At 40.1% G+C, this 13,050-nt stretch overlaps 1 protein-coding gene across 3 annotated transcripts in view; it reads right to left on the reverse strand.

Moving 5' to 3' along the window:
- The window catches only part of MICU1 (mitochondrial calcium uptake 1), a 237,564-nt gene that overhangs the window by 146,315 nt on the left and 78,199 nt on the right, over window positions 1–13,050 (reverse strand). For all 3 annotated transcript variants that reach the window (XM_090278189.1, XM_090278188.1, XM_090278186.1), the window contains exons 4-5: window positions 11,127–11,289; window positions 2,081–2,124 (exon numbers count right to left, since the gene is read on the reverse strand). In XM_090278189.1, coding sequence (XP_090134315.1) covers window positions 2,081–2,124; window positions 11,127–11,289 — 207 coding nt within the window. The remainder of the gene's footprint in view (window positions 1–2,080; window positions 2,125–11,126; window positions 11,290–13,050) is intronic.

Raw genomic sequence — 13,050 nt, forward strand, 5'->3', positions numbered from 1 at the left:
GAAATTAAACTAAGATTTACATGAAGAACCTGGCAAAGGCATTAAGTATGCATATCATAACATGGATGAAAGGGAAACCTGCACTTTTGCTAATGAACAAGCTGGTTATTTCAGGATCACTGGTTTAATTCTACACCTTCTTAGATGAGTCTTCCATTCCTGTATTCTCTTTCATAAAAATTATACTTTCAAACATTATTCATTAATATACCTAAATCTTGCCTTTCCCACTCTACTCCAGAATTTTGTGCAGAAATATTTGCGACTATAATCTGGAAAGTTTGCCTTCCGAAGACAGAAGCACTGCCATTAAGTCTCCACATCAAGGTGGGCACTCAAATGCTTTAACGTTTTATTGCATTTTACTCTTGCTATTTTATAAAAATAAGTGGATATCAGAAAAATGCAAGTGAAACCAATGATAAGAAGTGTAGAACTTATAAATTTAATACAATTGAAACAATAGGGGAGCTCATCAGTCTTGCCAAAAGCTGCAAATTTTTAGCATCAGGTGGATAGTTACTGGCTGAAACGGGAAATAATTAAAGAGCATGTATGAAACATGAGGTATCATTGGGGATTTTATATTTGCGTGATCTCTAAAAGTGGAAATTCTACTTATAACATGTAAATTTGCTGTTCAAGTTGCACATATTCAACTTCTTTACGTGTTTTTAGTTTTACACATATACACCCATAGAGAACTAAATTCTCATGCTACTCTGGATTCTTTCAGTGACCAAAAAAGTGATTTGTTAAATTGATTTTGCTGTAGGAATATGTGATTGACTATATGATTTTCCCAAGTCATCAAACATTTATTGGTCTTCTGTTTGCCAGGCATATTTTGGACTCTGAGTAACACAAAAACAGATTAAGACAGGCGCCTGACTTGCCAGAGACTGAAATCAGATCCCAACATCAGTGTCTGCAAATAGCCTCTAACATGGATATGGTACATTTTCATACATAAAGCAGAGACACCAAGGATCAGAAAGAAGAAGTGGCTGTGCTTAGGACTCTGGACCTAGGTCTCCTGACATCAAGTACAGTGCCTTTTCTTTTCTATCATTGTTTCTTTTAGATTATGTAACTTTTTAAAAAGAGGATACTCACAAATCGAGGTACTGTGCCACCCGAATGGGAAAAGTAATTTTTAGGCTGGAAGCCTTGGCTGAGCTCTCTCAGCTCTGAAAGACAACCACTCATTCTTTCCACTTGTGTAAAAGACCTTAACCCTTATATCTTCACTGTACCAGTATGCGGAGTTTACATAATGATGCAGGATTGACACTCCTGCAGGATCAGTTTCTACTAATCCTGACCTCTACCCATCTAGACTCTCTTTTGTGATCCTGCCTTTCCCAGCCACCTCATGATTTTCCTTCTGATTTCTTTTACTTTAGGCTTTATAGAGCCATTCCTGGCTCTTCTTTCTTCCTCCTTTAAAATCGACCTTTTACTTTTCTTTCTCACACCGTGTAATATGCTCTTTCTCTTTTTGGAGAATTCAGCCTAGAAAGAAAAAACATGTTTAACTAACTGCTTTGACATAATAATATCGAAAGTTTCCTTTTCTATACCTAAGAATGATTTATTTTACAATTTATTCAGGCATGAAATAAAGAACTGTAAGTAAGTATAATGTGAACATGTAAATTTGGGGTGGTCTTCATAATTGTTATAAAAGCACTAGTAAGGACATCCCTAATTTTCTGGTTATGATTACTGCTATATACTATTGAAGTTTGAGGAAGGTCAAATCAGATAGGTGTTTTTAAAAGTAATGTAATATTGGGGGGGCTTGTGAATTAAAAGTCAAATGTCAACATACACCGAAATAGCCCTTAATATAAACAGCAGACAACCCATGAGTATTACCTTGTATGGATAAATGTAGAAGAAATTTCTGCTTGACTCTTTCTGTTGAAGATTCTGAAGAAACTTATATGCCTCCAGCCTAAACAACATACTTTTTCGATAAGATAAACATGTATTCAGAAATCTCCCACAAATAATTCTAGAGGAACTTTAAGGTATTCTTAGCAAACAGAATATACACATGTCATAGTTTGCTCACCTTGCCATCAAAGCGTTTTATTATATATTGATCCAGCCCCAAGTCTGTAAAAGAGAGAGAAAAAAAAAAGTCACTGATTAATCTCAAATGAAACATGAAATGACAATTAAATGTACTAGATGGTTTAGCCACAACATTATTCCAAGTTCACAAGAATGAAAATTTTGTCCCACTTTCAGACTCAAAGTGTAAGTGCTAAAAGATACTAATGTTTTGGCTCTGAGAGAATGAAGAGGGTAAAAGTTCATATGCAAACGTACTCAATGGTAGAGTCAATTGGAATCCTGGACTCCTTCTGGGGTGTACTCTTCATTACATCAAGGTGCTACTTACCTCTAAATAAGGTGAGGGATATTAGTTTAATCTGAATACATAACAGTTATTTGTATCAGTTAAAGAAAGATGAGTTTAATATCAAAGGAAATTTTTGTAACACACACAGATACAAATAGAAGACTTAATGTTACCTTTTAAAATTTGGTTAAATAATAAATATTTACCTTGGGAATACCTAGCATTGAGTTCCAAGCACTGTGAAAGATCTAAGTGCCCATGAGGGCAGGCTTTTTTTTGTCTTTGCCTACCACTTTATCTTAGCATTTAGAATAGTGCTTGATCAATAAATGTCTATTAAAAAATGAGTAAGATACAATTCCTGCCATGAATAGCCGCAAAGACATATGCATATAATAATTAACATCACAAGGTAGCATACAATTAGCTCAATAACAGGGTGCTGTGTAAGTCTGTAGAGTGGAGAAATTAGTTCCCAATTACACTTTTTCTTCTTGCCTAATTACTCAGTTCTTTTCTTTCAGTTTTTATGCTATTCATTCTAGTTCAGGCCCTTATCTCACTATGTCCAGAGTATTACAATGATCACATTATCATCCCTCCCAGAGTAAGCTTTTTGCATTTCTGGCTTCTACACATATGGTTGCACATTTTCCGCATCTAAAATGTGCTTCACTTTCTAGAAATTTGCTATAACGAAATGAACCTTTGACTGCAAAAGGAAGAGATAAGCCAAGAAACAGAAAATTTAAAAACAGAGACTTAGACGGACATGCTCGGTCTCCTTCTACAACTAAAGAGGAATACAACTACTTCAAAACAAAAGATAACTAGAAATTCCAGAAAATAAAAGCTACACGGAAGCCCAACGTATGAAGTTATAAACCAGCGGCGCCCTTTGGGCAGGTAAGACGATTGAAAGGGGGCGGAGCTGTTTGCGGTAGCACCAGGGACAGCGGCAGGGAGAGCAATCTCAGCTGCAGTCTAACCTCAGCAGCTTGCGACCTCAACGCTGGGAAAAGCAGCCACCGCATCATCGAACAGTGAGGCCCAGAGGGCGGGAGGACGAATCCCGGTCTCCTAGCAGAATAACTGCAGGAATCCATCTTGGACCCCCGCCCCCACACAAAGCGCCACAACGCTGCGAAATAGATTGCGGATAGCCACTGGTCGATGGGTAGTGACGACAAAGCGCCACAGCGCAGCGAGAAAGGTTGCTGGTCCGCCGCCGGTCGCTGGGTTGTGACGACAAAGGGCCACAGCGCGGCGAAAAAGGTTGCGGATCGCCGCTGGTCGCTGGGTTGTGACGAGTACACAGGCACTGCCCCCTATAGCCGGCCCAAGAAAACAAAACGCATCTGTCAAAATGAGGCAGACAACTATAGAAATCCCGGTGGCGCAGCTCACCAGGCAACAGATGAAGAATCTGACAGATGAACAAATAAGAAACCTGTCAGAGGCTCAGTTCAGGGCCATTGTTATCAGGTGGCTTACAGAATTAACAAAAGATCTGGAAAAAGATGAGAAAGAATTGAAAAACACTGACACTGAAAGGAACAAAACCACATACGAGACAGATGGTGAGGAAATAAAATCCAGAGTTCAAATCAACAAACCAGAACACAGAGAAGGAACAAACAGTCAACCAGTGCAGAGAGAGGAAACGGGAAGCAAGGAAAATGATGAGAGGATCAGAAACCTCTGGGACAGCTATAAGAGATCCAATATACGGATGATCGGATTGCCAGAGGGTGAAGAAGAAGAACTAGAAATTGAAAAATTAAGTGAAAATATAATAAAGCAGAACTTCCCAAACTTGGGGAAGGAAACAGACTTACAGGTCCAGGAAGCACAGAGAATTCCAAAAAAACTGGACCCAGGGAGAACCACTCCAAGACACATTATAATCAAAATGTTAAAAGTTAAAGAGAGAATCTTAAAAGCAGCAAGAGAGAAGAAAAGAATCATGTACAAAGGGGTCCCGATTAGACTATCAGCTGACTTCTCAAGGGAGACCCTGCAGGCAAGAAGGGACTGGCAAGAAATATTCAAAGTAATGAAAATCCAAAACCTACAACCACGAATACTTTATCCAGCGAAGTTGTCATTCAGAATAGAAGGGCAGAGAAAGTGTTTCCAGGACAAAATAAAACTGAAAGAGTTCATTAGATCCAAACCACTGTTATATGAGATGTTAAAAGGGCTGGTTTAGAAAAAGGAGGATCAAAACTATGAACACTAAAATGAAAACTGTATCACAAGAAACAACAACAGAAGCTAGGGAATTGAAACAAAAGGCAAACTAAATAGGCAATGAGAGTGGAAAAAGAACTACAGGTATGGGGAGCATATTGGGGGGAGGTCAGCAGGGAAGGGGAAGGGGGAGAGGGAGGGAGATGGTATAGGAATTAAGAAACATCGTAGGAGGGAATGGAATAGACAGAGAGGTTGAGAAGAACTATATGCACAACCAATGGACATGGACTAAAAGGGGGGGACAAGGGGAGGGAGGGGGGCCACCGGGTGGAGGGGAGCAGAGGGAAGGGAAGTTGGAACAAATGTAACACTGTAATCAATAAAACACATTAAAAAAAAAAGAAAATTTAAAAACAAAACTAATTTGAAACCTCACAGATATTCAAAAAAAGTCATAGACATAAAGGTAGAACATGCTTCATTTCACGTTTTCATGTGCTTATTGGCCAGAAGTGTATTTTAGTTGGAGAAATGTCTATTGAAGTCCTTTGCCCATTTGTTATTTGGGTTATTTGTCTTTTTGTTGAGTTGTAAGAGCCAAATTTTTCAAGATGGGAGACATTTGAGAACTGAGGTTTGACTGTATTCTTTATTTCAAGTGTTATTCTTCATTTCTGCCTGGCTATTTTCATGGTTTCTATGTCCTTTTCCATGCTGTTGACCATCCTTATAACCGTTACTTTGAACTCTGGTTCTGATAAATTGCTTACCTCCATTTCATTTAGCTCTTTTTTTGGAAATTCCTCCTGTTCTTTCATTTGGGGCCTGTTTCTTTGTATCCCCATTTTCATTGTCTCTTTGTGTTTGTTTCTATGCATTAAATAGAACTGCTAAGACTCCCAAACTTGGTGGGGTGGCCTTCTGTAGTGAGGGCCAATAGTGTAGGGCCAGTAGTGTAGTCTCCTTGGAAACCTGAGCTGGGTGCTCTAGGAATGACCCGTGTGTGGTTTATGTGGGCCCTCCTATTATAATTGGTTCTTGATTGCTGTTGTCCTGTTCATGGGTGAACTCAACCCTCAGGCTGGTTGACTGTAAGGCTCAACCCTGACCACATCATGCAAATTGTTGTACAGGTTATGAGCAAACAAAACAAGACAAAACAAAACTGATAACTAAAACAAATAAACAGACAAACAAGCAAAAAAACCCAAACTAATACCAAGAACAAAAGCAACCACCAAAAAAAAAAAGAAAAAAGAAAAAGAAAAGACAAAAACAACAAAATAATAAAATTTAAGAAAAAAAGACAAAACAAAAAGAATTATAAAAGGAAAAAAGAAATGGACAAGAGATTATGAAAGGAAATAAGGAAAAGAGAAAAATAACACTAATAATTAAAAAAATAAATACATAGAGAAAAAATAAAGAATAGGAAAAGAAAAGTGGGTAAAAAGAGGAAAAATAGAGTAATAATGGGAAAATAAAGAGATATGAAAAAGAAAAGAAAAAAATGAAATAGAAAAGAGGAAATAAACAAATGATTTTTTTTTAAAGTGTGATTTGCCTCAGCAGTGTGTTGGACCTACTGCAATCAATCTCTGGATCTGCTGAACATGGATCCCCTTGAATCCCTCTTCAGTGTTATTTGAAGCTGGCCACTTGTGCCAGTCTTGGGCCTCCTGAGAAGTTCTCTGTTGCAAGCCAATTTCAGACACAGTCCTTGCCTGGCCCTTGGCAAGTTTGTCAGTGGGCAAGTTTGTTAGGGAAAAGCTTATAGTAGACCAGTGGGGGTGGGGCCTCCAGACACCAGAGGGTAGGGGTTCTCACCCTTTGAATGACCTCCTCTCTTAGCTGCTGTCCCTTTCCCCACAGAAATGAGCTTAGCAGGAATAACCAGGACCTGGCAGGAGTGATTCACACAGACACTTGGGTGTAGCTTGCTCTCTGTGGAGGGGGGAAAGGTTGCAGGCACTTCCTATGCTTCCCATGGCTGCACAGGCTAAACCTGAACTCTGTTTCCCTGTCACGCAGCTGAAGAGCCCAGCACATGCCCACCTGACTCCCAGATGGTAGCCAACCTGGAAGACAGTGGCAAAAAGCCAGCTCTGCATGGCTCCCTGGCACTTCCCCGCTGCCTCTGCACAGCCAGCAACAGGAGGGCGGGGCTGAAACTCTCAGCTCCTCCCGGGCTCCAAAAGGGTCAGATGTCCCACTCCCCCACGAAGTCTGACCGCAGCAAGAGCGGGAGGGGAGGGGCAAATTTCCAACCTTGTGCCCACCCCTTTGCCTTGGGGCAGACCCAGTGTCTCAGCAGGTGGGGTGGGCAGCGCCACCCTGCTGTCCATGCAAGTGACAGCAGTCCTCTTCCGCTACCCTTAACATCCAGACTGACTGGCTCTAAGCCCAAAGTCCATCCAGAGAACAGAGGACCCTTCAAAATCACTGCTGGGTGTACCAAACAGACCCCTCCTCTGGCCTGGAACTGCCACTTGGCCCCTCTAGCAGACAGTTTGGAGGGAACTTCCTAAGCTAGTGCTGTAACAACGGGCTTGCTCTCCCACTGGGATAGTGTGCTCTGAGTCTCCCATGTGGATCAAATCCCCACTGCTTCCCACTGCCTGATACTTCATGGCCTGCCCTTCTCATCTCCTGTTGCTCTGGGCTGGGGACCCCTGCTCTCCCAAGGAGAGGGAGGTCTGCTGCCACCACAGTTCTCCAGCTTCCCGGTTGCCTCATCTGAGGGAGGTGGCTCACCCTGTCCTTGTCTATTCTGTCTTTCTCCATGGGCCTGCTTATAAAATTTTAGATCAGCTACACTTCAACTGGCTTTTCAAGTTGACTGCTCTGCAGTTTAGCTGTAAATCTGGTCCAGGTCTGGAAGCCAGTGGACAGGGCTTCCATCTACTCTGCAGCCATCTTTCCTGATCTCGCCTTGTGTTTGTTTCTATGTATTACATAGAGATGCTACATCTCTTGGTCTTGGTAGAGTGGCCTGATGCTAGTTTTTCTGTAGGGCCCAGTGACATATTCTTTCTGGTCACCTGAGCCAGGTGCTCTAGGTGTGTCCCTTGTGTGGACTGTGTGCCCTCCTGTTGGTAGTTGAGCCTTGATTGCTGTTAGCACATTAATTAGAGGGATTGACCCTCAGGGTGATTATTTGTGAGGACTAGCTGCAGCTACAATAGAGGAGCAGTTGTGCAGGGGCTGACTCTATGGAGCAGAATTTGCTTTAGTGGGCTCTAGTGCCCGTGGAGTCTGCCCTTTGGGGTTGTCATTTGTGGAGATGGCTGCGTGGTGCTCTGTTATGGTCTGAAGCTGGGTGTGTTGGTTCTGAGGCCTCTTGGGAGGAGCTCTGGTGCAGGCCAAGTTCACCTGCTGTTGATACCCTGCCTGAAGCCACTTGATATAAGCTACAAAGCGATGTGCAAGTGGTTGTCACTTGCACTGCATTTGTAGGTGCCTGGAAGAGACTAAGCTGCAAACTGAGGTCAGATTCCACTAATGCTGGGCTTGGGCTGCTTAGCAAGAGGTATGTGGTATGCTGAGGCCAGGTGATGCTTGTTTGGGGTTTGCAAACCTTTGAGTGATCTCAGGAAATTCTACACCGTAAGTCAAGAAAGGCTGTTTGTAGGAAAAAGCCACCAAAGGTGGCTTGGGTGGGCCTGTAAGTTGCGTGGGATGGGGTCTTGGAGAATCACCAGAGCAGGGCTAACAGTGTCAGCTAGGATGATGGAGACTCAGATATGGCAGGGAAAGGCCTCAGCAAAGAAAACTCCAGTCTGGGAGAAAGCTGCCCCACTCCAGCCCTTGCCTTGAAGTTCCTCACCATATGTCCCTGACATTTTTCCAACAGTGGCCCCAGATTTGGAGCTCAGAGCAACTGAGACCACCAGCAAGTAAAGTCTGTGTGCGAGCCCTTTAAAAAGGATGCCTGGGACTTCAGCAGTCCTTCGTTTCACTCAGCCACAACCTTCACTGGTTTTCACAGCTAGAAGTCATGGAGACATCTCTTCCTGGTATTGGAACCCTGGGCAGGGGAGCCTAGTGCAAGGCTGAGACCCCTTGGTCCTCAGACAGGAACTCTGCAGCCAAGATATCTCTCCCCATTTTTAACCACCATACATGGGTGTGGGACCAGCCCATTTTGTGTCTCTGTCCTTCCTACCAGTCTCAATATGGCTTCTTCTGTGTATCCTTAGTTATAGAACTTCTGTTCATCTAGACTTCAGGTGGTTCTCAGTGATGGTTTTCTGTATTTTAGTTGTAATTTTGATGTGGTCATCAAAATCTTGACCAGAATCACATCTTTAATTTCTTTGTATCGATTTGACTTACTGTCTAGTATCCTTTCATTTCAGCCTAAAGGACTCTATTTGGTATTTCCTGTAGGGAAGGTCTATTATTAACAAACTTCCTCAGCTTTTGATCATCTGGAAATGTCTTAATTTCTCCTTCTGTGACTCCCATTATGCAGATGTTGTCACACTTGATGGTGTCCCACAAGTATCTTAGGCCCTATTCTTTTTATTCATACTTTTTGTTTTCTGCTCCTTAGACTCAACAATATCAGTTGATGTATCTTCCAGTTCTCTGATTCTTTTATCTTCCTGCTCAAATCTGATGTTGAACTCTTCCAGGGAACTTTTTATTTCAGCTACTGTACTTTTTAGCTGAAGAATTTCTACTTGATTCCTTTTTATAATTTCTATTTCTTTGTGGATATTCTTTTTATTAACACACTACCTCCTTGTTTCCTACAATTCTTTGTCTATGGTTTCCTTTTGCTCTTCGAGCATATTTAAGATAGTTGATTTCAAGTCTTTGTAAAGTAAGTGCAGTGCCTAACTGGCTTCCTCATGGATGGTTTCTGTCAATCTCTTTTTTCTTTCTTTCTGGTAATGGGTAATACATTCCTGATTATTGGTATGCCATGTAATGTTTTATTGAAAATTAGACATTTTGAATATTATTCTGTGGTAATTGTAGAAATCATATTCTTCCTGATTCCCAGGGTTTGGTTTATAGCTTGTTGAGGATTGTACTGCTTGTCATGTGTCATCACTGAATTTCCTTTTCTATTATCTAAGCAGTCAGCAAGAGACCCGATAGAGATTTCCTTAAATGCTGAAGGCAAAAAGCATTAAAAAACAAAACAAAAAGCACTCCTAACTCTCCTTCTGTATGCATGTCTCCTCCTTTCATGTTTAGCTAGACCTCTTACAACTCTGCCTTAACTTTCACCTCATTGCATGGAGCCCAAATATAAGTAAGAGATTCAAGCCCACTCAGAGTCTTTTCTAAGCATGTGGCAGGCCCTGACAAGGCACACTGCATTCTGGATTACCTTGTATATTCAATAGCCTATTCAAAGCTCTTATCCCCTGAAATGGCTTCTTCCTCAGTTTCCTCCTTCCTAGGCTTTTCGGTCTGTTTGTTGCTTGTCCCATCTGCCCTCTCTTAGCCTGGTAGTTACAGATAGTACATATCGTAAGTTTTTTTCAGTACATGACACCTGGGAAGCCCCTCCAGCTTGAGATGGGTGAAATAAAAGGGCAAGCCTTTTTGCTGGTCCCTTGGGTAGCTGCCAGACAAGTAAATCCACAACCGCAAGTTTTGGGGAACAAAGTTTGTATTACCCACTGAACTCCCCATTACCAGTAAGGGAGTGTATGCGGCAATCCCCATGGTTGCTGCTGAGCTGGGAAATAGGACATTGTAGGCAGGTAAGCAAAATGTCACAAAACTTTCTTACCAAAATTTAGCAGCTTCTTTCTTCATTAAGCCCTTCCTGGTTGCTGTAAGTTTTTTATTAGATTCCAAAGTTCCAAAAAAGTTGCTTCTGTCCATTTTCGGCAGCTTAATGTTTGCTTCAGTGGAAGGAGTAATTCATAGAGCTTTCTGCTCCATCATTTTCCCCTCCACGTCCCCCATAAACATTTCTAAATTGTTATTTTTAATATTAAGCCATTTATTTTCTTTCGTCACATCTCATTTGTTCAGGCTATGTTCTCTATATGAGACACCTTTTCCACTATTCTTTGAGCATATTTAAGATAGTTCATTTAAACTCTTTCTAAAGTAAACGCAATGCCTATATAGGCTTTTATCCAAAGTTAGATGTATTCTTTAGAAACCATTCTCCCAACTTTCAGATTTAGCTAAGTGCCCCTTCTTTACACTGTCACAGCACCTACAATCTTTAACAATTCACAACATTCCTGAAATTACCTGTTACTTTCTCTGTCTCCCTCCCTAAAGAGTAACTTGATGGTAGCCACGCATGTAATACATTGCCTTAAGGAACATTCTCATCACAGGCAGTGAATCTCAGCCGGAGGAATCTCCTTAATCCTTTACACCATTGAGGATTGTCACATTAGGCTGTAGGCTCCTCTTCTGTACCCCTAGAGCCTAGCATAATGCCTGACATACAGTAGCTACACAGTGAATATAATTATTGCATGGACCTATAAAGCTTAGGCAATACATGGGAAGAAATGAAGTAACATATAGCAAAATAAATATCACAATCTCATTTTTCACATTAGCAACTTACGTTCTGGTTGTTTTTCATTGGGTGTTATGGATCGCACAAAATCTTGTGGAGTCATAAACACTTCAGATTCACCATGCTCACTGATTACTTTCAAGGTGGCAAAATATCGGAAGATTTTGTCTGGTGTGGAATATGCTCTAATCCTATTCTCATATTCCATTACCTAAAATTAGAAATTCAGAGTGTTACCATTAAGCAATCTAATTTTCATATATTTTGTATCTTATTTTTGGGGAAATTTGATTATATCACTTCTTTCTATTACTGGATTTTTTTATTAAAAGTAAACTTGAATTTCAAAACATTTGAACCTCTTTCTTCCAATAGACCTTTCATATTCCATTTGAGGCAATGCTTGTGAAACTTGTTTAGAATTAAAAAAATTTTTTTTCTTATTTCTGAAATCACTGAAAGCTAGCAAAATCGAAAAATGTCATATAAGAATTCAAAACATCTCAGTAACAGGGTATCAGGGTATAATCCCATATATATGATAGTCTACAGATTTTTAAATACCAAGTTTAAAAAAAAGGAATTGATTTTTATAGATCTTGCTTCTATACAATTTCCCAATTCCTAAAACAAAACAGACTTGGGACTTCATGGGTAGCACAGCTAACAGTCTTTCAAATACAAAGTACTTGAAATGATAACATTAAAAAAAAATAAAATTACATACCATGGAAACTCAATTATTAATAGGTCTCAAATAATAAGACTTCTACTTTTTCTATGAAATTAAACTTCCAGAGATTCTCTATATACAGCATATTTAGAAGAAAGCAGTGCTGGGAAAAGCACAAGAAGATATTTGAATAGGAACAAAATCAAATAAGGCATACATTAAACTAAAAGAATGCAATATTAAATGAAATCCCACTTCTTTATCTGGGATCCAAGCCCCCATTCTGTTCATGAAACATACAAAATATTGTATCTTCTGCATCGTATTCTTTTACAAATTCGGGTACGAGAGAAGTCTTTTTCACCAAAATACGAACTGCATAGTACTACGGTGAAGAGATTTCTCTCATACCTGAATTTTATATGTTGAAATAGTCAACCATAAATAGTTTCTTATAAATAACTGGTTAGAAAATTTGTCAAGACATTTCAATCTAAACTCCCATCAGTTTGATGTCTATAAAGCAATCCATAATATTAAGAAAAACATTGTTAATATTTTTAATTTGCCATATTAACACAGCTATTACCATAACTATCAGACCTGGCTAGATAATCACTTCCAGGTCACTTACAATGGTCTTAATTCCACTACCAGATATGCTTTCAGAAACTAAGAAAGACCTGCTAATTTGTAACTATATATGACAGGAGTTTTTCTAATGCTAGTTTGAACTAAAATCTGGATACCATTTCAGAGGTTTTATCAAAGGATTTGCCATGTGGAAAACACACTAAGGAGATTCTCAACCCCTTAGCAGCCTCGAGACTTAGCCAAAAGTCTTAAATCAAAGGCATTTATTATCAACTAGCTGCTGGTACTGGCTCAGAATAAATGACTTTCTTTAGGCCCTCGATATGCTTGCTCTTTTGAATAGCAACCAAAAATAATCAGTTTGCAATGTTTAGGGGATAAGCTGTAGCTACATTAAAGATGGCTTCATGAACTTAAAAAATTGGGGAACAATTTTTAACATAATTCCTGTTGAGTCAGATTTTTCAGCTCTTTTAAACTTAAATAGGCATGCTGATTTCAAAACTGCAGTTAGTTTTCTTCTATCACGTCAAGTTTTTTCTTACAGCTTATCTTAATTTGACCACTCTAGACTGGATCAAGCCTGGATCAAGGGAAGCACTAGTGCTCTCCTATTGGCTAAGAGCAAATTCCCTTGAGTGGGGAGGGGTGAGGGATGACCTTGGAGACCAGTGACAGGTTCATACTTGTGTAGGCTATTCAGTT

Source organism: Furipterus horrens, unplaced genomic scaffold, assembly GCF_987537825.1.
Source record: "Furipterus horrens unplaced genomic scaffold, mFurHor1.1.pri manual_scaffold_5, whole genome shotgun sequence".
NCBI classification, from domain to species: domain Eukaryota; kingdom Metazoa; phylum Chordata; class Mammalia; order Chiroptera; family Furipteridae; genus Furipterus; species Furipterus horrens.